The 26,112-nt window shown below is 42.4% G+C and overlaps 2 protein-coding genes across 2 annotated transcripts in view; both read right to left on the reverse strand.

The window, feature by feature from the left end:
* prkcea (protein kinase C, epsilon a) overlaps window positions 1-19,739 on the reverse strand; it is a 45,128-nt gene extending 25,389 nt beyond the window's left edge. Inside the window, exon 1 of the mRNA XM_075458280.1 lies at window positions 18,559-19,739. Coding sequence (XP_075314395.1) covers window positions 18,559-18,903 — 345 coding nt within the window. The 5' untranslated portion in view covers window positions 18,904-19,739. The remainder of the gene's footprint in view (window positions 1-18,558) is intronic.
* A 3,197-nt stretch (window positions 19,740-22,936) lies between these two features.
* Window positions 22,937-24,840, reverse strand: six3b (SIX homeobox 3b). Its single transcript, XM_075457424.1, has 2 exons — window positions 24,115-24,840; window positions 22,937-23,500 (listed from the first exon to the last, which is right to left on the reverse strand). Exons 1-2 carry the CDS (start codon window positions 24,807-24,809, stop codon window positions 23,362-23,364), a joined length of 834 nt encoding a protein of 277 aa, XP_075313539.1. The 5' UTR covers window positions 24,810-24,840; the 3' UTR covers window positions 22,937-23,361.
* Between the last annotated feature and the right edge of the window lie 1,272 nt (window positions 24,841-26,112).

Genomic DNA, 26,112 nt, shown 5'->3' on the forward strand with positions numbered 1-26,112 from the left:
GCTGGGGAAAAAAAAAATCACAAGATAGGAGCTGCAGGTAATTATTCCAGGTAAAACCCCGAAGAGGGTAAGTTTGGACAGCACCATTATTTATTCATTCAGGATGTATTAAGTGAGTAGGTTTAAATGGTTGAAAAATTTCCATTTTTTTTGCTTTAAACACATGTATACGTTTGACTTTTAGTCATTGAGAATAAATTATTAAACCACCACAACAAGCATTACACTGCCATTACTGTTTTGCTATTTATTAGCAAAATCACAAGTTATGACGAGTTCTACTGAAGTCTGATTTCACTTTGTACCACTGAGATGGAGGCTATTCCAAATGCAAAAATTTTAATAAGAAATACAAAGTCCGTGTACACACAGACTTTTTCAATGCATAATGACACAATCCACCTACAATATACACGCAATTAGAGAGATTAGAGAGAGCAACGGAGAGCGATGGAGAGACAGACGACACAGGAAGATAGAGGGCAGGAGAGAGTGAGAAAGAGAGGTTTAAATCCTCCGTTAAGCTCTGGGACAGCAGCAGATTCTCTTATGCAACAGTCAGACTCGCACACATTCACTTCCATGCATTGCTGAACATGACACACAAAGAACACAAACAAATACAAAATGAACTCTACACCCCCCCTCTCCTTCACTCCATCTACCCCTCCCCCGGTCCCTTGACATGCAGGCCCACTGCATGCAACCCCATTCAGCAAGAGAGGCATTCACAGAACTCGTACCTGCATTACACAGTAATATGCAGTGAAATTAACTCAACATGAACACGCCTACAAATAAACCTTTCATATTTTCTATTCTCTGGCTGCCTTTTCCTTTATGGTACATGGGTTTTAAAGCTTAACGTTTGCAAATTAAGATCAATGACACGGATAAACAAAAATAGTTGCGGTTTCCTTAAAAATGAAGGATTTTTATTTCTCTTTTTGCTGCCAGCTTCGTATCACTTAATAGTTTGATAATGTCAAGTAAAGCTAAAACGATCACCAAAGCAGAAGAAATATTCCGAAGTTATTGCAACTGAAAAATATTCAGTTGCTTTACGCCTTTTCCAAGCAGGAAATCTGCTACTTTTTAGCCTTATTTCATCATACTACACACCATGAAGTCAAGCAAAAACTGTTAGCGCACAGGTATCCTTTAGTTGTAACTGTATTATAAACAGCAGAATGGATTTGTGACCTATAAATGCCATTCAATTCTTGATGTCTACCCTTGAAAATTATGTGCTAATCCCTAAATGTAACCTATTGCATAACAGCACATCTTAGCGAGGATTTCAGCTGAAAGATGGACTCAGACTGATTTGGAATAAAGTGGAGCAAATGGGCACCACCATCATTGATTCAGCGCTCAGTTTGTGAGGTAGCACGCCAACCAAAACCTGGACTGTTTCCACGGTGCCAGTTACTGGCCACTTGAAAGTATTTTAAGCCATTGGGGGAAGTCTAAAGCATATTTCTTCAAGGCAAAAACAAGTTGCATTTGATCAAAAATACCGTATTTGTGACATTTACATTGATTCTCACCGCATGACTGTATAAAAAAAAAGTATTTTTATTCAATTTTCTGCCTTCAATTTGCTGCCTTTTACATCAGCAATTATTAACAGAACAAAGCAGCAAAAATAAAAACAAGATAGTATCAGTTTTAATATGATGGCTTGTTTTATTGAGCTATAGATCCTTTTTTCGGCCGACCCACATTGTTGATGGTTTATTCAAGCCCCTCATACTCCTTTTTCAACAGGAGTGGTTCCCGTGCGGGTTCAGTGCCCCATCTCAAACAAGTTCTCAGCATTTGGATGGCCAAAGAAGCAGGTCTCAGCAAAGAAAACTGGTTCCACGACCAAGAATAGCTTACTGGAGATTGGATTACTATGACCACCACGGGCAAGTAGAATCTCGTAACCACCATAAAAAAAGCAAAGTCAGAAAAGTGATGTTGATGTTGCGGGTTATGTTCCTCTACTTTCATAGTAGGCTGTAATGGCAAAAGTTTGCAAACCTGAAAGTTCTGCGCTGTATCTAACACAGAAGACACAACTGGAACGCAGCACAAAAATGGGTTAATGCGGATTATCTTCATCTTGTTTAAGGCCATAATTGTGAATTAAAATCAATTCAATTAATCGCCGAGCCCCATTCATAGACAAACTGCCTGCAATTTGGTAACGTGATTGAAAGCAGAAGATTAGCCATACTGGATATTTTCATCTGCTTTACCACCGAGTTTGTTTTCAACACACTACATACTCATGATAACTTGTAATATATATTTCTCTACATTTGTTGCATCATTGCTGATCAGTAAGGAGAGCTTCATTTTGGTATATATTTAAGAATAAGGATCAACTCGATAAGCTGATAAGTACTAAGTACTGTACTTCCTTGAAAGGAGGCCGAGGCCTTTATGTGTTTCAGCAGCTTAGAGTACCGGGACTGTATTTCCAACTGTTATTGTTATTGGTATGACTCGTTTCCACATACTGTGGACATACCTGTGTGTACGTATGCGAGTCAACCAGAAATCCATTCAGTTCTAAATGCTGAAATCTTTCATCTTTGGTACGCAAGTTGTCATGGCTGGTATGTTTTTTTTTTTGTCTTTCCTTACCTCCTTCCTAGCCGACCTGTATTAGGAGCTGGATTCTATTTGTTTGTGTACACCCCACCCCTGCCGTTAAAAAAGGGCTGGTTTTTAATTTAATCTCATTGTTTATTTGAGGCAATACAGTATCTTGATTTTTTTTAGGTGTATAATACAGTCAAAAGCTTTACACTTTTGGGATTTCATAAAACATATACTTGAGGTAACTATTTATGTACTGAACGACTGGTTTCATCATTAACAGTTCAGTGTAAGAGCATGGAAAAGGGTCTGATGACAGCATCTGTTGTTCTTTAAATTTCTGTCACTGATTAATCACCTCACCGTTTCAGCAACAGTAAAATTACTTGTACCGTGATAGAAGACTGCACCCACCTCACCACCCTGTTAAATGGATTGTAACGTGACTTGGATTTAACCTGCTGTGTGTACAGACACACACATACGCCGAGGTTCCCCCGCCCTGACAACAAAAGATGGGAGGAGGGAGAGCAGGAGAATCTAGTTTGCTTCATTAATCTTGTTAGGCCAATTAGGACACTGATACAGCCGGGGAGACCTCACAAACCCTCCCTCTGTAACACACACAGGGAGCAGAGTGTGTGAGTATTCAGGGATTTTAAAATGTACTTCAGAGGGAGGTTAACGTGAAACGCACATACTTGCTTAACTCTCGTACATTCGCTGCGCCTGATCACTCTCCAAACATGGAAACGCACACATGACTGACAGAATAAAACACACCATATGCAGCAGAGAAGAGAAGCACTCAACCAGGCAGACAGGCCACTCAAAGCTTGCATTATATCAATACTGTGAGGCTAACCCCCTCCCACTCTCCGTCCATCTAGCTCGCTATCGCTGTCCAACCAGACAGCTCTGTGTCTCTCTCAGCAGCGTTCAGTCTCAGTGACAGCCTCCCACATCCATCTGTCAAATGACAAATTTTGGCTTCGAGAGAGCTCGACCGCGTCCACACGATAACGTCTGTGTGTGTGTGTTTGTCCCTCTTTCTATCGAGCAGCAACTTGAGCACACACAGGAGGCCCATGCTGAGTGAGACAGCGTGAGAGTCATGCATCTTTAATGTAACATCACAGACGGCTAATAATGTAAGAGGAGCTGAGCTGTGTGGTGGTGGGGGAGACGAAGGGAGAGGCCAAATTCTCATTTGGTGTTTGACTGGGGGAGAAAAAAAAAAAAAAAAAAAAAAGCCCTGCAGTGTGTACAGGACAGGAGGAGAATTAGATTTAGGAGAATGGACATTCCCAATCAAATCATCAAGCCTGTTCAGTCATCTTGGAGATCACAAACACTGAAGACGAGTGTGAGATCCACAGATGGACTGGCAGAAGGCCTGATGAGAAGCCTATGAAGATCAGTCATCGTGGTCGAATGGAAACACCGTTAGCAAAAATTGGAGCTGCAGAAGGAAGCCGAAGATATTAGATACAATTCTATAACCAATGTCATAGCTTTCCTCATATTCTTTTATTCAATTCTGCCCCTGTATCTATTAACAGCACAGATTAAAGCACTGAATGCAGTGCTCAGTGTGGTTTAAACATCTTGAGTAGTAAAAACATCTGGCAAAGATGCAGCTGTTTGGCATTGAGGTCTTTTAAACCAGCTACAGAAAAATCAAAAACTGCTTGAACTTCTCAGTTTTTCTATAATAAAATGAGGTGTAACATTCTATGACAACAGCTTCGTGCTGTAGGAATGAAAAAACTAACAGGGAAACCGGTCTCACAGCAACAAATCCATGTCTCGATTTCTAACTTCGAAAGCAAATGTCTGACATTGCTCACTTCCTGGCTGAGAGATCAGTGAGGAGCTCGATTATCTGTCTGGTAAACAGAAGGTACAGAAGGGTTGTTGGCGCAGGCTTCACACTTTTAAAGTGCACAGAGATGGGAAAAAAGCCTAAAGAGCATCAACAGCGACAACAATCCGAACATACGGAATGACTTCATAGTTAGACCTAACCATCATAAATCATTAAACAAACATCACTTTAGCCTTTATACCGCTTTTAAATTCGGGTTATCTTAATTTAGCATAAAATTTGGAATCAACAAAAAGACGAGTATCCTGTCCTCATTACACCATAAAAACTAACCTTCTACCAGCACCTAAAAGCAATAAGTTCATTCATTATATCTCACTTGCAGATTTCATTCAAAAAGCACCTGCAAGAATGAAAATCTGCTGTTTTTATGGAGGCAATCTGTGCTGGACTGTGGATTTGTGCAGTTGCCAGGCAACCAAAAAAGACACCAGGACATAAGGACACATATTGCAGGATGTCTCAATTTTTGCATCATTTTTCTTTTTATGGATCAAACAGATCATTTTAGACACGTAATAACGTGTCCTCTTTAAACAGCTGTGTGCTAAACTAATCTAACCGGCCTCTGGGTGCACCTTTAATCTGCAGGATATGACTTTCCACTGCAAATATCAAACTATTTCTTTAAGTTGATCAAACTAGAACAGTAATCTAATATCTATAAGTGTCTACCTGTAGGATACCAACTTCTGTCTATCATTTATGCTCATTAACCATAAAACTAACTGCCTACTATACCTGTGTGAGAACGACACAATGACAATATCCTGTTAATCTGCAGAGGTTACAAAAAGACTTTCTTTCCCCGACTTCTCTCAAAAAAATGTTCGAGAGGACAAACCTTCTGCTTCTTGTCCAAATGACTGACTTCGCCCTCAAGGTAATCAATATAACTGTTCAAGTCTTGAAAGTGACATCTTATCGAGTCTCAAAGGTAAAAGCAAAACGCAGCAAACAAGGCATGTCCCCTGGATGGCCAACATAACAAGTTGTCGTTTGATCATAAAAGCTTGATTAAGGGCAACTGGACTTCTTTTTGGACTTGAAAGAAGTCCAGTTGCCCTTATTCAAGCTCTTATGATGACCATGACCTGGAAGACTGAGAATCTTCACCAACAAGTTGTCGTTTGGCCTAAATGCACCGTTCTAAATCACACATAAATCAGCCCTCAGAGACTGTCCCCTTTTAGTCCCCTGGATAATGTTTTCTTTTTGCACCACTTGTGTCGGGGAATATCAGGACTTCTCTGGCTTTCATTGGACACATAACATTTGTCACTGTAATGATGGCTTTGTGACCTTGTAGCAAAAAGTCGAATGGAAGATAAATGGAAACCTTACACAGCAACAAACGTACAAGAGACCTTTTTTTTTTCGTTTGCTGGGACGTCGCGTTAGGTCACAGTGGGTTAAGAATAACCTATGAACACTTGCTAAGTCATTGTTGAATTAACAAGAGGTGGAAACATTCAAGTGTAGTGCAAGATAGAATATACAAAAACCCTTATAATCAAATTTGAATCTATGAACTTCAACTTAGCTGTCATTTTCAGTTTAACAGAAATAACCCTGCACAACGCCCTTGACTAAAATAAAAGACCTAAATTTATCTAAAAATGCCCCTTATTTGGACATACAAAAAGAGAGACCACAGGGGCAAGAGAGAGAGAGGAGGGCAAAATGTATTGATGTCACCTGTCATTCCTGAGCTCTCAAATAACCTCCCATTTCTTGCCTTTCACAGAGAACTAAACGCCCTGCAGCATGCACATACATGCACACCCTGGGTTGACCTGCTTTGGCAGCACTGGGCAGAGCACCATGCTTGTCTCTGCGTGTGTGAGCGGGCGCTTTGTCACTGTGACAACAGCACATCTTAAATCCAGCCTGTCCTACTTAACCAGTAGGTCACCAAGGGGTGGAGCTCATGATGTCATTGTCCGCCGACTTGCCATGGCGAGGGAAAGGAGTCTCTGGGTCAGGAATAAAGTGGGGAATGATGGAAATACAGCTGTGACTACAAGGGTAATCAGAATCATGACAGAGGATGACAGTGGCACCGTGCTGCCCCTCATACGAAAGTATCATGATGCTGGTGGATGATATTTTTAAGTCTACCCCGTTCCTTTTCATAGTGGGCAGTGCAGGAAGTCAAGCCCACAACACCAGACCATGGATGTCTGTATCATGCATTCAGGCTTGATCCCTGAACTGTTAAACCCGTCATTTTCTTTTTCTTTTCTTCATGCTCATACTTTGGCAGAGGAGGCTTTAAAAAAAAGTAGATGATGCAACACAGCTAATACACAAACTTCCTCTATTTTTGACTCTGGTTCTCAGTTCCCTCAAAGGTCAGCACTGGCTCTTGACCTTTTTACTACTGTGAGCCAATCCCCCACCCTCTTGAGGACAAGAATATTTTCTAGCCACCCAACCCGCCGCAGGAAAGGCAAAAGCTAGACATACTCAATGCCACAGTCACCAACTGAGAAACACTGAAATAAAACTCAAAGCTCTATGTTAAAGTTCTTCAAAGTTTAACTAAACACTTTAATTTCACCTGTGCGGTGCAACCTGATTTAATAACCTGTGCATTTTGAAATTAAGTTTAAGATTATCACTATGACTTCTGAGGCACGTTTGGGGCTGATTCCTGACCCCATATGAGCCTCGGTGTAGCCTGAGATCATCTGGTGCGTCCGTCGGGCATTCCAAGATTGAAAACGATGAGGTGCGCCACATCTCTGTCCTAAATCTCTTGTATAAACTGACTTTTGTTTTTTCTTTCTTTGCTTTCACTTGGTTCCTGATGTGGTATCTTAGAGTATCTAAATTCTAAGGTTGTGTCATTTTATCAAATTTGATCATTTATTTTTCTAAATGTGCTAAGCATGTACACGTGTATATTTAAATGTATTTTGATATGCATTCATATGTAATGGATACATGCATGTATATGCATACATGTATTGTTTTTTTTTTGGTTATTTTTGCAATGCATTTCTGAGTTACTTTTTGGAGTAGCCATGGTAACAAACTGGCAAACATACCTCAGCAGAAGTTTGAGAAAAAAAAAAAAGTGTATAAGACTAAAATGAACTGACTCAAAATACATGGTTTCTTTTACTCCAAAGAGGCCCCACGTTTTAGTTCACACATCTGAAACAAACATATTAAAACTGGTTAAACCAGTTGCTTTAAAAGTTTGGTAGCTGGTAACTTATCATAGCCCGTCAGTCACTACACCTGGCTGCTGTGTATAATAATAATAATAAATTTTATTTATAACGCACTTTACATTTACAACAAAATCTCAAAGTGCTACAGTGGGATAAAAGACAAATATTAAGATCAAAAGCAATAAAAGTAGTGAGTCCTTTAAATGCCAAAAGAAATAAAAACAGGACAGAGCATTTAAAGGGAGATCATTAAAAACATTGGGTAAAAAGAAAGGTTTTCAGGGCTGTTTTAAAGTGTTTCACAGTCTGTGGAGTCCTCAGATGTGGAGGCAGAGCGTTCCACAGCTGAGGGGCAGCGCAGGAAAAGGCCCGGTCTCCCATGGTGCTCCCGCACCGAGTTCTGGGAGTGTGAAGAAGGTTGGTGTTGGAGGAACGGAGAGAGCATGAAGGACAGTGAGGGGTGAGAAGGTCTTTTTAAGTAAGATGGCGCATTACCATGCAGGCAGTGGAAGGTGAGCAGAGAGATTTTGTAAGTGATCCGGGCAGAGACGGGAAGCCAGTGAAGAGATTGGAGAACAGGGGTGATATGTTCATGTTTACGCACTCTCATCAGGATCCTGGCAGCACAGTTCTGAACATACTGTAATCTCTGTATGTCCTTGCCAGGAATCCCAACGAGAAGTCAAGTCTGGAGGAGACAGAGGCATGGACAAGCCTCTCTGCATCAGAAAGAGAGAGTAAGGGCCGGAGTTTTGCAATATTTCGGATGTGGAAGAATGAAATTTTGCAGATATGCTTAATATGGCTTTCAAAGGTGAGCTGTGGATAAAAAAATAACACCAAGATTGGTGACCATACTAGAAAGAGAAATGTTCTGGCTAGAGAAGGTAATGTTGAGAATTTTTTGTTGTTGAATTTGATGTAAAGTACCAATTTGAATCATTTCAGTTTTTGAACTGTTAAGATGGAGAAGATTTTGCTGCATCCATGCCTTTATCTCCTCCAGATAAGCTGTAAGTGTGGAGAGAGAGGATAATTGGCAAAGTGAGGGGGCTGGCAATGATGAAGATGGAATGGGTTGGGTCTCAGGCACATTGCTACCTTGCTTAAGGTAAAGCTGAGTATCATCAGCATAGCAATGAAAAGAGACCCCATAGCTGCTGATAATGCGCCCAAGTGGGACCATATACAGATTAAAAAGAAGAGGTCCAAGAACTGATCCTTGGGGCACACCACAGGAGACAGGATGGCTCAGTGATCTGGTACGACCAATGGAGACAAATTTGGATCTGTCCATCAGGTATGATCGGAACCAGTCCAGGGCCATGCCAGTGAGTCCTGCAAGGTGCTGTAGGCGGTGGAGAAGGATGTGGTGATCAACAGTGTCAAAGGCTGCTGACAAATCAAGAAGGATGAGAAGTGAAGAAGAGCCACGATCAGCAGTCATCAACTGCAGGATGGAGGAAAAGAGTACTTTGGAGTTACCAGGGTTATCTGAGACAACAGATGAATAAAATAGTGATCGGGATTTCTTGAGAGACCTTGCATACATCGTGCGATACTCCTGATAAGCTAGCTTGTGGACTAGCAGACCAGAGGCTAAAAAGCGTCTCTCGAGCACTCGACCAGCTGTCTTCATTTTCCTCAGCTCAGGGGTAAACCCGGGGGATGAGTGTGAAAAGGTAACTGTTCTCTGTCTAACAGGAGCATGATGGTCCAAGATGTTAGCGAGGCTGGTGTTATAAAAGTCAACTGCATTAATGGATACTGGAAGGGAGACAGGAATATGAATATTAAGGTCAGTAGCTAGAAGTTCAGAGTTGATCTTTTTCAGATTTCTAAAATAAATCTTCCGCTTTGGATTGGTGGCACGGTCCAGAAAGGGAAGCTCCAAATAAACAACTTTATGATCCGAGACTCCCGTGTCATAAACAGAGAGATGTTGCACAGTTAAGGAGTTTGTGATGACTACATCCAGAGTGTGTCCACGAGAGTGTGTTGGCAATTTGACATGTTGTTCCAAGTTCAAACAGTCCAGAAGATGAAGGAATTCAGCTGCTTGATGATTGGTGGGGGTATCAACATGGATGTTGAGATCCCCAAGTATGAGTGTGTTGGAATTTGTGGAGCAGAACATTGACAGGGTCTCAAACATCTCAGAGAAAAGGGAGGAATGAGGTTTGGGGGGCCTGTAGATGAGGAGCACTGTCATTGAATATGGTGGTTTGGAGCAGAAAGCCAAGCACTCGAAGGAGGACAGCTCAGGCAGAGTCACAGGAGAAAGGTCCAAATGATCTTTAAAAATGACAGCTAAGCCGCCGCCACGACCTGAGCTCCGTGTTCTCTGGAGATATTTATGTCCAGGAGGACAGGCCTCATTGAGAGTAAAAAAGCTATTTGGCTGATGCCAGGTCTCTGTAAGGCACATAGTATCCAGATCCTCATCCTGGATGTGCTCTTGGATGAGGCATGCTTTATTGGACAAGGATTGCACATTGAAGAGTTTGATTTTAAGACGAGACCCAGACATGTGTCTTCCAATAGGCCTGAGAAATTTAAAGTCCACTCCGCGTTTATTATCCGGCGCCCAGAGAGAAGGAGGATCCGCTGTAGAGCCACAGCGCTCTGATGACGTGAACGCCGTGCGCCAGAGCGCCCAGCTGACCGTCACGGATGACCCAGTCCGATGGATAATAAATTTTATCCAGGAGCTTCTGTGGACATAGGGAGGTCGTCGAAACAGGCCCAGCCTTTTGATAATGGAGATGTCCAGGGGACCGTCAGACACGTTGCCGTTATTGAGGCTCAACAACTCCGCAGCAGAATAGCTTAGCATCACGCTAGCCGAGGAGGGAGATTCAGCGTCACACAGTGGCACCTGGATGTTGAAAAATAATGTCCCCCGAACGGTTAAACCAATATCCAGGAACGCAGCGAGGTTCAAAGACAGCAGAATGTGTATCAAACACAATAAAAACAAAACGCTGTCATTCAGGCGGAGAAGCGGCGAACATATCACGCCAGCGTCCTCTCCCTGTTGCCCAATGAGCATGTGAGTGAGCTGATGCCAAGTGTCAACCAGTGGCTGGCTGACTTCTGATGCGGCCTGTGTCCCTGCGAAGAAACATTACACTGAGTGGTCATCGTGCCTCAGACTGCCAGTGGCTTCTAGCAGCCTCGGGGCTTTCAACCTTCAGCCTGACGTGTTTACATGTACACAGAGCTTACTTCTACACCTCATGTGCTGCTCTTTCACTCTCATCACTTTTTTCTCTCCTCTGCTCAGCCTTTCCCTCTCGCTCTTTAGTCTATTCTGTCTTCTTCCCTTTCACCTCCAAATACCCCCTTCTTCTTCCCTGCAAGAGGGAAAGAAAGATGATTCCTGCATTTGTTTTTAGTTCTATTTTACTACAGACAGTACATCAACAAATGCTGCCTTAAAGAAGGCATCTTTTCCAGGATGCCCATGCGTTTTACAAAAAGACAATACCAAAGCGCATTCTGCACACATTACCATGTATGATTGCGCTCTTTAAAAGGTATTTGCAGTAAAGAAATTGGACAATAACACACACAGCCACACACAAAAAGGAACAGTTAGACAAAATGAAACGTTGCAATGCTGCGGAACATCTTTTCATTATATGGGAGGCATAGCAACGTAAAAAAAAGTGGTAGAAGTTTTATTTCCTGACTTCTTTTGAAATGTGCTGCAGGTTGGATAACATGAAGTTTAAACGAGGTGTGAGGAAAGAGTCGTACGGGCTGAGATGTGGATCTGCAGCTCTGAAACTACAGCCGATGCTAATGCTGCAGACTCATCACTTTGTTTTACGGAGGCTGTATCTTTGATCATGTAAGATAATGAGATATAACATCAAATACTACTTTTTTATCTAGACGGTAAAGAAAAAATGTAAGGCAAAGCGAAGGTCACTAAAGTGAAACATCATGTTGTCACAGACTCTTCCCACTCGCCCTACTGTCCTCCTATTTATCCTCATGAATCCCAGGGAATTCAACTAGGTAAGTATAATTGTGGGAGGAGATAGTAAAGAAAGCACTTAAGCTCCTTTCCTCAAAATTTAGAGAATTTGAACAAGTCTTTATCGTCGCCACTTACACATCTCCAGGTCGTTTCAATGAGTTAAGAACCTCCTAAAGCAAAAGAGACCACTCGACCTATGCCCTGAAGAAAGCGAATCAGAGTAAGGCTCCGAACGCGTTTTGACTGAAAGGGAGCAACAGAAGTGTGACAACGATGATGCCTGCTGGGATGCTAATGGAGGGTGAATCAAATTTTGTGGTGAAACGCATGGTTTAATTGAGCATCTGTTTAGCGTTTTTGGGGAGCTATGAATGACATCACATCCAGGCTGAGTACGTTCCACCTGCAAGCACAATTTGTACCCGACCGGGCTACGTACAAACGCCATAGGAACTTTCACAGATGGACAATGCTGTGTGTGGCTGATTTAATCAGGTGCAAATTGACTGAAGTGCTAACAAACAGTCTGTTACTGAACTCCAATTGACCTCAGAGGTCTAAGTTTAAAATTTTCCTTTGTTCCTTAATTAGAATATGTAATAATTTGTTATTTAGCTGTTGGCTTGTTATTCCCAAACTGACGTGAAGATCCGGTGGTGACAAGAGCCCCCCAACGGGCATCGGTAGATGTTTTTGATGTTGATGTATGTTTTGTTTTTCTGTCACGTCAAAAAAAGAAGCTGGACTCTCTTGAGCCATGACTATCAGCTGGTCTAGAGTTTCTTCACCCCGTATGGCCACAGTGTTGTGAAACTGTTTGTTTTTGATAAACGAAGATAACAAATGGGAAAAGATTGCATGTGATATGCTAACATAGTCGTTTGTTTTCTGTCGTCACTGCAATCTTCCTTCTCGGGAAGTAAGTATATTAAAAAAAATCTGCCCGTTATAGGATCGTTTACTTTAATGAAAGAGTTGTGCACCATATCACCTTTTGATATTGTCCCTGTCTGCTTAAATAAAGATGTATTATATAAAATGTTCTACATTTAGTTGTTATATCATCATTATGCCAAATTTTACTGACTGGGTGCATCTGCTTATTAAATAAATATATAAACAAACACAGCAGCTAAATATAGCCCATTTTTACAAACATCTTATTTGAAAAAATTAAAAGATGAGACCCAGAACTTCGACTGTACTAATCATGGTTCAGACACTAACATACCCCAACTGCAACAGCAATGAACAGCTTTCTCTACCACCTCCGTAAGGGTATAATAATTCTATTTATTTCACTAAAAGAACTCCCTTAACCTTTACGCTAAAACTTCCACAACGGGTAACGTGAACAGAAAGCATGCGCGTGAACTAAACTGTTTGTACTTATATAAGGTATGTCAAGCCAATGTTGATCTAAAAAGCAGCTGTGAACTGTGCTGGATGATTATACGGGACATCTGATGGTACAGTGCTGCAAATAACTGAGTAAACCAGTCCAAGGTTTGAATTACGAAGCATAGTAGATAATTCTGTTCTGGTGAATACCTGCATACACCATCTCCACAATTATGATGGTGAGTAAAGTGGAATTTCCCTTGAAGAGCACCATACAAAGAAACCTTTATAGTGTCTCTATCTTTAAAGGCCATGAATTTCAAATCATTCTGATTTCTTAAAGAACCAAAGCCACTTCTGCTCTTTTCTTTGCTTTTTCCTTCCCCCAACTCTCACCTACCCATCCCTCTCTCTGGTGTATCTGTGGGTGAGAGGCTGTCACCAAGGGGACGGACTGTTGCTGTCGCCATGGGGATGGGCTCCGTGGAGCATCTCAATTACTGAGCGGGACAATTAATAAGCATCAAAGCCTGGTTAATATTTCACCAGCGGCGCACAGCAGGAACTTGCGCTTGGGTCCACAGGAGATGGAGAGGCGGTTGGAGACAAAAGAAAACGGGTTGCAGAGGGGATGGGGATGAGGGCTGAGACGAGAGAGATGGAGAGAGATGATGAGATGGGAAGCGAGAGGCAGCAAACGGGCGGAGGAAGTGCGAAAGCCTCAGTGTTCATCTGAACAGCAGGAAGTGTACCATTTGGCTGGACTCTGGGTCTCACTGTGGGTCCTTTCTTGAGTTTATGGCACCATGCTGAGTAATGTAATTACTACTGTATTAAGAAATTCTCATATTTATTCCTGTACATTTCAGTTTCTACCACTTTTCTTCCTTCTGTTATGCAGCCTACAAAGTGTAATTAACCAGCTCAAATTAATTTTTTGTGAGCAATTCAGTCTTTTAATCAGCAATTAACAGAAAATATGGCTGAGCCACTTGGAATGTCATAAGTCCAACTGTAAAATTGGTAACATGTGCCTACACGGTACTCATTTCCCTTTGCACACTGTGGCTATGTAAGCAGCAATTAACCAAATCCACTAAGGACAAACAGTTCAAACAAAATAGCTTACTATGCATAACTAAAACAATGCAAGAAAACAAAATGGTTAAATAAAGTGTGCAAGGTTACCACACTGATGCAGCTCCAGGAGATGAACACTACAGCCAAGTTTAAAGTTCCCACTACACATCTGATCTGCAACATCGTCTGGCTGATTTCTATCAAGCAGTTCAAGCCGTCATGAGGATAAGTCTCTCTTGTGTCATTAACAATACACTACACACAACACCAGCAGCTCCTGGCGAAACAATCCGTTTTGCTCACCTGCTTGTTGAAGAAAGTGATAGTTTCTCTTTACGGCTTCTCTCTCTCGAGTCTGTCCTCTAACTACAGACATAACAGAAACTTGGGTGTTTTAGGCAACATTCAGCCGCTCAGTTTCCTGTTGTTTCTTTATCGTGCTCTCTGTCATGTTGTTGTACGTTTGTCTCTTGCCTTTTCAAGGTCTCGTGTGTTGCGTCCCCTGACCCCGTCTCTGGCCTTCTCATTGGCTGTCGCTCCTCGCTGAAGGCTCACTCACGGCTCCTCCCTGCCAGCTAATTGAAACATGCTACACGCTCAAGTCTGAGATCGGGATATCTCTGGAAGCCTTTCATGCCACAACTTTAAAATATTCACCCAAAGCGACTAATGCCCGCCGACTTAACCACAGATTTGCCTCAGATCTGGGCCATTTGTCTGCAAAGTTCAACACTTTCTTTGCCATATAAGAATCAAGCTTAAAATCAAGAAAGGTGTGATAACAAATTATAACGACGTATATAGTTCAAACCCAGCCCAGCGCTGACTGGATAACATTCACATCAGGATGTTTATTTTAGACGGTCAATATAAAACCTCAGATGACCGCTGGGTGTTCGGTAATAGCATCAGAACCTCAGTCCAAATCAAACCGCAGCAAAATCAACGGCAGAACATGAGCTGGAGTTTATTCACTGAAAGAAAACCAGAAAGTTTGCTCACTTCGCACTAAACCTGAGGGGACTCGTGTGCACAAACCTATTTGTGTTGTCAGATTGACTTCAACAACACAGAAGAGATGAGCACACAGATTATAACACACAGAGGGAGCGTGACTCTACTCTCTGGTCAGAACATATTCACGCTGCTATCTCTTCACTTGTCAAATAGTTGTTTTCTCCTACATTATCAAGATGCGCATGTTGAGTCATTACAAAATTACCACAGTGAAGAAAAAGAGTGAATTTAGCGTATCCGAACATGTTCATATTGGACAACTTACTACTTACAGGTCTTTTTTAATTTTTGATGCAATGTTTTTTTTTTAAACTTGACAAAGAAATCTTTTTTTGATGAAAAAAGAAAAAAAGGAAAACCTCGCTGATTTGACCGCTTCTAAAACAACTTATTAAACAACTGAAATCCACATCCTTCCCTCCCGACAGGAGAGTGAAAAGTAGAAGAAGGTAAAAGCATGGGGAGGAAGCAGATAAAAGAAGATTTTAAGGCACACAAGTGTGGCAGGAAGGGGGAGATGATGGTTAGATGAAGAGAGCAGGAGGAGGGGGATAAGTGTTTATAAGATGAGAGGAATTCACTGTTGGGGAGGGGAGGATGAGGGAGACACGGGAGGCATGAGTGGTGAGTAATGGAGTAATGAAGGGAGGAGGACGGAGGGGAAGTGGGGGGGACTGCGTCACTCTGAGGCAGATGTATTGACATGCCGACTGGCTGATCAATAGGATGTGGTCAATCAAACAGAGATCCATATTCTCTGACCTTACTCTGGTTGGCTGAGGGACGAGGTGCGTGCAGGTCTATTTATACATGCTTACGTATGCTGATATAGCATATGGTTATCTAAGTAAATATCAATTAAAATCCCATTAACAAAACACACTGTTTCTCTATGAAAGCATACACACCTTTACAAGCTCACAATATGATTCTACAGTACTGCACCATGGAAATAAGCCTCCTAGGACTTCAGATTTGAGATCATATGTGGTCATATGTAAATCAAGCTGGGAGCAAGGTCTCTTATTAAATACTCTGACCTTTAGGAGTCTTATCATGTCATAAAAGTGCCATCTGACAGAGTAATGCTGTGATTAATGTGATGATTAAAAAGTTTTAAATGTTTGACTTTTAAATGTTGTGGTTAATAGGTTAACATGGCAAAAAGTCACTTGAACCAATTATTTTCTCCTTTTTAATGTCAAAGGTTATAATAAAGGTATTAGAATACATTTGTATTGACCGATGACAGGTTGAAATACTATAAACTTTTCTTTTAATGCCTAATTCATTGTTTCCCTGGCCTCAGAAGGAAACTAAACATCAAAAACAATCTGCATCTGCCAAATGATTATATTATATTATCATAAATTATTACAAAATGATTGTAAAAAGACAATATGTCCAAGAAAATATTATATTATTATAAAACATTTACATTACTTATAGGATACAAATTCTGAATCGATTCACAAACGTCCAAATTTCGATTATTTAAATAAAGTAATACAGACGGTTATAAAATGAGGAACTAAGATCTCCGGGACATTATGGGAAGATCACCAGGAGCGGACACGCCGCACAGAGGAAAACAGTGAGATCGCAGTGAGATACGAACAGCTCCTTCTAATTGAAAAGAAGACGTGTGGAAACACTTCGGCTTCTACAACGTCGGTGGCGCAAGAGAACTGGACAAGAGCCACATTATGATGACGTTTTCAAGGTGTAGTGCAGGGAAATATGATCCTCCGTGAACACGCTGCCTTTCATTTTCTATATCTGCTGCGGAGGCTCCGCAGCCAGCGCCGCAGCTGTGACGGAGCCGGTGGAAGCACAGTCATTGATTAGAACTGAAACGTATCAGCTCCGCTGCCGTGCTGGAGCACAGACGCAACACACACGCACCTGGTGGAAATTAGGGGTTAACTCGATTCTGCCCGACGCAACTTTCCAGTTTGCACGCATTTCCATTAGTTTCATAAAACATGATGGAAATGAATTCAACTCTTGTTTCTTATTACAAATGCACTGTTTTTCGAAATTGAAAGTTATGAATGTTTATTCAGTGAGACAAAAAGAAAAGTTGTAAAAAAGTGCATCAATATACATAAATTAAGGACCCATCAAAGACCCGTTTTATAATGAAATCGTAGCCCCTTAATCTTAATCATAATCGAATCGTGAGGTGCCCAAAGATTCTCACTTTTAGCTAGATGTAGACATATGTTTTGTTTATCTTTAATTGGATGTCTTCAGCTACCACAAAACTGCTACTGAAATCCTCCTCATCAGTCTTTTATTTACTATAAAGCAAATCGATGTAAAAAAAAAAGCGTAAAAGTGGAACCAACTCCAAACAAGCAGCTCTTTCTCCTCGTACACACATATCTACATGTGGTCGTCAAATTTCACAGTCCCAGGAAAAATCGGGGCATGACCACCAACTCTTATTGCTCAACATCCTTGTTGTTGTTTTTGCCATACAAGTTTAATTCCATGAAATAAAAACAAGGGCTCCTCTGCTTGCTTACGGGAAAAAAAAAAAGCCAGAAAGAATTTGAAGAATTGAGGATGACATCAGGTAAGAACTGAGATTCCCAAATCAGATGAAATGCAAGTCCAAACGTCTCCGTGTCTGAGAAAGACGCGGGAAAAGCTGCAAGATGTAAAACTAGATAAAACCATGGTCTCAGGCACATATTGGCGTGTATGAGACATCCAGCGGACAACATTTGGTGACACTTCATGTCTTTTTCAGACACCGAAGGGCTTCTTTTGAAGCATCATATGACCGTTCTGCAAATAGCCCGACATTAGCACCTGTTGTCAAGTTGGAAGTCAGTTGAAAGTGAGAACAGGTTGAACAACAAGAAGCTCCGCGCGGGCTTCACAGAAGTGGGACGACGATACAAGACAACATTATCAAAGTAGATCTAACTGAAGAAGCGCGCAGCATCTCAGCAGAGTTTGATGACAGTTATAAACTGGTGCACTGAAACAGAAAGTGACAGAGGGAGGTAAAGGTAATGAAAGCTGAATCCAAAAGAGCACAGAACAAAGGTAAGGTGAGAGTGCGACTAAAGGCCCTGAGTGTGGATGCTTACACGCAATCAGTCAGACTGTTATCGGTATTTATGTTCGTGTGAAATCACTTGCTCCAGTGATTAATGTCATGAAATTCAAGGATTCCCTCTTTCAGGTCAATTAATTTGGTATTTGTGTTAGAGAAACTCTTACTAGTGCCCATTGTGACACCACATATGAACCGTTAAAGCATGCACACTGTGGATAAAAGTCCATTCCACCGCCAAAAACACTCCATCAAATGTACTATTCAAACTATCTATTGAGCCCTGTACGTCATATGGCTTTTTGTGGTTAAATCTGACAGTTTTGTGCCTATTGTTTAATTTGCACATGCAAACCTGTGGCTGTCATTGCCCACACACCACTCGGCGTCAAACACATACCCAGTCTTCATAGTGCCTGGTTCCATTCTGCAGCAGGTCTTCCAGCTGGATGGTGCAGTTGGCAACAAAGTCATCATACCCAATGGGAGCATCATGGAAAACAGACAGCTCCAGGCTCCTTCCTTCGCGAACCTCGGTGCAGAACTCCTGGTGCCATGCTGGGCTGTTTGTCTTGGTTCTGGTGGCAGTCTGGCCAAGACGAGTCTGGTCCAGGTTCAGGGCCAGGTAGGGGTCCAGCAGGAAGGAGCCACTCTTCCCCACAGCGTGACGCAGGGCCCATGGGGTGGGCTTCAGGTCCACAGCCTCACACACTCGCACCTTCAACAGGCCACTGAACACAGGCATGGCTGCAGGGATACGTGTATGTGGGCGTGTGTGAGTGTGTAAAAGGATGAGGATGTGTGTGTGTTTAGGTTAGTCTGGCTGTTCCTGCTCCTGTACACAGAGTATTTCCTTCCAATGAGCGGGGTCACAGCACAGTCCTGCTACATCCCATAATGCCGCTGGCTCCTCAGACTCTCAGTCTAATACAGCCATATCAGAACACCGTGTTATCCACGCATACACACACAGGCGCTAACAGTGAAGCTAATTGATTTGTAATAGGCTGAAAGCTACAACGCAGACTCACACCCTTCTGAGTTTGCCTGCTGAACGCTCTCCCACCCGAGCGGCTGCCTTGTTTGTTTACGGTCGGTCCCGTGTGTGCCACGCAAAATTCCCGTTTCAGCGGAAACAGGCCAGGGATAGAAATGGCACAGAGGGGAAAATGCAGGTGAGGCGGCTCACATTCATGTGAGGTCCCGGAGTTTCGCCACGGTCCTTGTGTGTCTCTCCCGGGTCAGGGAGGGAGAGAGCGCGAGCAGCCGCGCCTAGCCATCCGAGATTGGTGCACCGTTTCCAGCCCGTCTCGGCTCGCTCGCTCCTCTCCGGGATAATCTCCTTGCTACGACCTCGCGCCGCCGCGATATCTGAGTGTCCTCTTGGAAAAGCAACACCTTTCCGCCTCCCTATTCAGTCTTTGTTGGGGCTCACGAGCACCCCAAACACATTACAGTGTTTGTCGTTCGTTTCGCTTTTTTCCTCCTTTCGGTCCATGCGCGCGCCCCTCGCTTCCCGTCCCCTCTCTCTTGAATCCGTCAGTGAGCGCGAGCTGCAGGAAATGCGCAAAACGCGTCACACGCGCTGCCGGGCTCTTGCGCCGGATGAGAGAGAAAGAGGCTTTGTGTTCGTGTGTCGGTGTGTGTGTGTGTGCGCGTGTGTTCAGATGGAAGAGGTATTTTCAAGAGACGTAGAGGGCGGATGGAATTCACCCGCAGGCATGGAGTGTGTTTGCGTGCGTGGAGTGTGTTTGTGTGAGCGCGCGCGTCATGGCCAGACAGCCAACAGTGGTAGTCAATCAGTCAGTCCTTATGCATGGTCACAGGCAGCCTCAGCCTCATACACAGAGACAAGAAAATCAGTCTGAGCTGACTAATCTATCTATCTGTAGTACTTAGCAAAAGTCTCGAGCCACCCCTTCTTTATTTATATCTTGCTTTGGAGCAAAATCAGCCAGAGTTTCTTAAAAAAAAATACTTCAAAGTGATATTGAACAATAGTTCTCCAGGTTTTCCGAAGTTTTTCCAAGGTTTTTTTGGACATTGGCTACTTTTTCATTCATTTTAAGTCTACTCCTTGTACCTGACCGTTTTCAGAGGAATGTGTTTCTTGTTTGTTAGGTCGGTTGGTTGTTTGCTGAGCCATTTAACACTGACTTATCAGCCGTCTAAGAGTAAAATAGGCCCCAAAGGTTAACATAACAAGAAAGCCTGGCATGGAACCTATTTGAAACTGAATCTCTCTGCATTTTGTTACTATCAGCTAGAAAAATCTACAAAAAAACCCCCAAAAATAACACAGTTTGACAGTCATTAAATAGTATTTTTTACACCTAAATGATTCCAAAAGAGCTATTAGCTGAAAACTTACCAACTCAGCATGGTGTGCAGTGTGTTCTTAAGGAATTGAGGAAACTGGACAAGTCGCCTCCCAGAAAGAGGGTTACTAGTTCAAATCTCAGCTGGGGTTCCTGGTTCGACCCCTCCTCTTGCCCCCTGCCCTCCTGAGACCCTGACCTGGGTTAAGCTGTGTAGAAAAAAGGTATGCCAAATGACACAAGAACTGGACTGAAAATCAGTGGCAACATGTTTTATGGAGCGATGAATTCTCAACATTACTGAAGCAATGTGGAATCATCTTGACAGGGAACGAAGCTAAAGCGAGTCAATGTCCCAAAAAAATAACTTTGGACTGTCCTTCAAGAAACCCAATGAACAATTCCTGAGGACTACAAAAAGAAATCAAAGAAAAAAATGAAATGATTTTTCCGGTTTTCCTGGTATAAAGAAATGGGGGATGGATGAAGACATTTGCACAGTAGGATCTATCTATCTTTATTTTTTTTAAACTACTTTGTTGCATAAGTTCTTCCTTTAACAAGACTTCCTTCAACAAGCGGGAGCCTAATTTTAAAAGCAGAAAGTTTTCTGATAACTGCTTCACAGTGCAGTCTAGCCTTTCTCACATTTTTATCTGATAATGTTGGAGGTGTTTTCAGTGGGGGAAAACTCGAGACAACCGGGTGTTTTTGGGGCTTTTTTTTTTTTGTTCGTTCGCTTTCAAAGAAGCATTCAGCTGTGCTCTGAGAAGCGTTCCTGATCCCATGCAGTGATTTTCTCTACAGAGTCAACTTTGCTTGTGATGCAGTGGCACCTGAGGGCCCAAAGATCACAGCCATTCAGTGTAATTTTCTGCAAGGACCCCCACAAACAGACATTTATCAGATTCCACAGGCCGTAAATACATGATTTCAAATGGATGATAAAATACTCAGATCTGTTTTTAGTGTAGCTGTCCCAATGTTTACTTCCAGAAGGTTCAGTCTCTCTATGATAATCTTTGATAACCTATTATTTTTATTATTCTTTGCCAGTTAACCTAAAAAAAAATTTTGTCAGATGTTTTTATCCGAAGCTTTTTTAAACGATAATAATAATGACAGAAAAGTACAAAACTTCCACCTGAACATGAGAGGTTGGTCTTCAGTCTTGGCCAGCAGCGCCATCTGTTGGTTCAAGGAACACATCGCCGACGCGATGACGCCATCGGTTTGTGATGTCACTCAATGGCGCATTCAAGTGGTCCTCGGAGATCAGAGGAAGTGATCCGTTTTGGTGCAAAAAGTCATTCACGCATTCGGCAGTGTGTCGATTGAAAGGCGATTCCCTTTTAAACCAGCGTCAACAGATGGATACCAGTTAAAACACGCAAAAACAAAATAAAATATCATTTTATCTCATGTTTTTACGTTGATTCAATTGAACTTTTAAACCACTCAACCATCCATCAAACTGGGTAAGAACAAAAACTATCAGTTGTTAGTCACAAAAAGACCCGCCGATGCTTTTTTAACAACTGGGTGGCGCTGTTGTATCTTATTACAGTAACGGGTCGTTTTCGGAGTAGAGTTTGATACTCATTTTAAGTCGGTAAACGACAAAAAAATTACAGACTGTAATTCACATGTTCTTTGTGTGGCACTTTAAAAGCAGTAGCTGAAATTAAGCGTGTTGTGGGGGTTTTGAAGCCTTTTAGTTTTTTTTGCAATGTTCTGGGAAATCCACCTTACTCAAAATCAAAGGAAATCTTTTTTTCATACTTTTTTTTGTCTTACGCATTTAACTGGTGTCCAACATCAACAAATTCAGTACAAATATATGAGTGTTTGGATGTTGTTTGTTGGAAAGATTTTTGCATAGTGTTTCTGTGTGTCTATAGATGGATCAGAAAACATTAAAACCTACATCTCTGGTAAATCCTTTTCTTTCTTTCTAAATGAACACGTGTAACACTTGCAAATCCACACCTGAATCATTTGCACTTGTCCATGTAATGAGTGAGGACAGTTTCTTAACACACTGCGAGGATTATTGGGATGCCTTACATCAATGAAAGATTCCAGCGGCATTAAACAAGAATTTGTAGCCATAGATACTATCATCAAAGTCTACCGGATCATCAGAAATATTTGTTTACATTAAAAAAAAAGGAAAAATAACTAACAGCCACAAAGTCCATGTGGCAATGACTTAACCCTTGTAATAACAGGGTTCATTCTTAGAGGACAAAATCCACATCATGTAAGATGACCTACACACACACACACACACACACACACACATACACACAGCCCTTAAAGAATAGTTCACATGACATTCTTGTATTAAATAATATTATTTATATAAAATACCAAAACATTTATTCAGCATCAAATTGAACATGACATTGCTTGACACAAACTGCACGTTGAACTTTAAATAAAGTTGAGGTGAGGGCAAAGAGACCAAAACAACTTTTGAAAACATACAAACAGTGTTAGACAAGGTGATGGGGGACTGATTGTCTATGGCAGAGTACATCCAAAGGTCCTCCAAGAGAGGAACAACTAGATTGATTTTAAAAGGTGACACATAACTAGAGGAAAATGAGAGTGATTTGCTCAGAGGCAGGTTTCAGTCTGTAAAAGTCCTGTTGGTGGTGGTCCTTGGGTTAAAGTCCAAGAAGATTCCACGTTGTTAGGTTGTTGGTGTACGCTGGGTATTGAACGGGGAGAATATTTAAAATTACTCTGTTTAAAGCCTCGAATATCTTTTGCAATACCAACCCCTGACCAGCTCCCCCCCAGTGCATCCTCTTTCTCAATCTTTTAGATCACGACGGACCTCACAGGCCTTTAAAAGTCCATTTCATCGAACAAAAGTTTCAGACATCCAAGTCAGAGTCACTGTCCGTCACTGAGAGGAAAGTTTCCCCATCAGCGCGCTCTGCGCTACCGTCCGGGCTGCAGTCTCCTCTGCTTAGTGCTCGTGAAGCATCTGGACACGTGCGGTGGTGCTGCAACCTGCAAATTAAGTGAAAATACAGTTTGATTGAGAATATGACACTGCGAAGTTGAAAATGATGGTGAAAAAATTGTGTATTAACCCTATTTAAAGTCTATCAAAAGAAAAACAAAACTCAGATCTAAATGTTAACTTTAGAAAACTCCTTCGTGTCATAGTGAAGTCTGCTTATTCACGGCGCGGTAAGCAATTTGCACCCGTCTGTGCACGTTTGGCTTTCGTGAGGATGACTGACCCGCACACTGACCCTGAAGCAAATAACAGGGAAAGGGGAAGATCGACCAGGTCAAACCCACAGAAAGAAAACAAAAACCTACATGCTGAATGGCTGTGCACTTTTACGCATGAATGGCCCTTTACGCGCAACACTGGCTTACTGTGGAGAATTGCTTGACGAAAAAGTAGGCTATATGAGTGACCAATAAAGAGCCTCGTAGCTTTGCAATGATTTCATAGCGGCACCAAAATGTCCAAATGCGTTGCAGACGTTCATAGGACATCTAACAAAATGTTAGAAATGGACACTGTGGAGTGCAGTAATTGGAAATGTTTCCAACTGACACTCATCAGGCAGCCAAGCAAAGTTCTGATATGTCAAGTCAAAGCCACTGACCTGTTTTTAGCTGCTGCAGCACGGTCCCTCTGTCTCCGGTTTTTGAACCAGTTCCCAACTTGCGTCGGTGTCAGTCCGGTGGCATGTGCCAGCTCACGCTTCTTCCCCGGGTTGGGGTATGGGTCCTGTAGGTACCACTCTCTCAGCAGACCCCGAGTGCGCTCTTTGAAGCAGTGAGTCTTCTGCTCTCCATCCCAGATTGTCCTCGGTAACGGAAACTTCTTCCTCACGCGGTACTTGTCCACGGGTCCAAGGGGCCTCCCTCTTAGCTTCTCTGCCTCCCGGTAGTGAGCTTCGAGCCACATCGCCTGCAGTTTACCGTGAGAGGCGCGCGTAAAGCGATGCGTCTCCAGGATGCGATAAAGCTCGCGGAAACTTCCCGTGTGGTATGCCACCACTGCGCGAGCCCGCTGCACGGACTCGTGCTCGGAGATGGAGTCGCGTCCGTCTGCGGTCACCGGGAGTGACCAGAGAAAGCGGGCCAGCCGCTCGATGTCTCCGGTCTCCTCCAACGTCTCGCACACGCTGGCGATCTGCGAGGCGGAGAAGCACAGTCCCGGGAGAGCCAAGGGAGGGCAAGCGGTGGGAGGGTCCTCCGGTGATCGGGAACGAGGCAGAACAGGGGGGGCATCCGCAAAGTGCGGCAGAAGGAGGTGAGAGGCTGAGAAAAAGTCGAGCGGCGACCTGAAAACCATCTGGATGTCAAAGTTAAGCCAAACATGAGATGAAGAGCGTTTCTCGAATAGACTGACTGAAATCTGCTGAAGACTGACTCTATAGCTCACCTGGGAGTCAGGGAGGGATCCTGGATTTGATCCCTCATTGGACACCCTGAGCTGATGGGAGGTTGTCATGACAGCGCTGTCAATCAAACTCAAAGGATTTATCCTTCTACTTATGCACAAGCTGGACACACACGAACTCTCATCTGAACTGCCTCTCTAATGTGACATATTAATCCTGCTTTGTTCTGTTATTTGATATTTCACAGACTTTGCCTTTCATAATGGCAACCAAAACTGATCAAGAAAGTAATTCAAAATGAGTGAAAACTGACCACAAACACCATCTCCAACACAAAAAAGGCAGAACAGATTATCCAGTTCCACATTTTGCATTGAAGAAAACGGTTTTCAGATAACCATGCTCTGTTGGAATCTTCAGGATTAACAGTATTTAATACTGTTACTGACTTCTCATGATTGAGTTTCGTGTCATTAGCCAAATAAAGGCCCACAATAATGCTGGATTCTCAAGTTGCAGGAATTTTTCAGTACAGTCCTGGTACCTGACCATTTTCAGGGGAATGTGTTTTTGTGTTTGCTAAGCAACTTAACAATGACCTTTGAACCATTCAAGCATAAAAAACCACCTAACTGAAGGGATGAACCATTAATATCAAAGATAATGCAATTTCACAGACATAAAATAGTACTTTTTTCAACAAATAGGTGATTCCCTAAGAGATACTAGCCACAAACGTGGTATATCTAAGCATAGTGTGTGACATTGGACAGGTGGAGGACAAAAGGAGAGGTGGCATGCCTAAAAAAAACTATCTACAGCAGATGAACAGTATCTGAATGTGATGTCTTCAAAAAATTGGAAAAAATCCAGCAAAGACCTGACACAGGACCTGAGAGAACGGAACAAAAGGCAGCCAACATCCAAAGAGGAGTTTTGGAATATCCTCCAAGAGGCCTGGAGAAGTATTCCTCAACACTACGTCAAGAAATTACAGGAAAGCTTGTCAAAGAGGGTTCAAGCTGTACCGACGAGTGAATGTGGGCACACCAAATACTGACTGTTAATATCATTTGAAGTGTACAAACTCCGTTTTTGCCTTGCATACTTTATTTTCATTTGTGTGTCAATATATCACTGCACCTATTTCCCATTTTGCAGGCAAAATCTGAAGAACTTATTAGAGGTGTAAGACTGTGTCACAGTGTACAAGAATTACCACAAGCAGCACATGATAATGACAACTTTTGATTT

Source organism: Odontesthes bonariensis, chromosome 23, assembly GCF_027942865.1.
Source record: "Odontesthes bonariensis isolate fOdoBon6 chromosome 23, fOdoBon6.hap1, whole genome shotgun sequence".
NCBI lineage: Eukaryota > Metazoa > Chordata > Actinopteri > Atheriniformes > Atherinopsidae > Odontesthes > Odontesthes bonariensis.

Bases quoted from the DNA above. Each gene is read 5' to 3' on its own strand.
- six3b (XM_075457424.1), bottom strand. From the start codon at position 24,809: ATGGTTTTCAGGTCGCCGCTCGACTTTTTCTCAGCCTCTCACCTCCTT. The intron at 23,501-24,114 runs GTCAGTGGCTTT...CTTAATTTGCAG, and splicing joins GCTGCAGCAGCTAAAAACAG to GTTGCAGCACCACCGCACGT.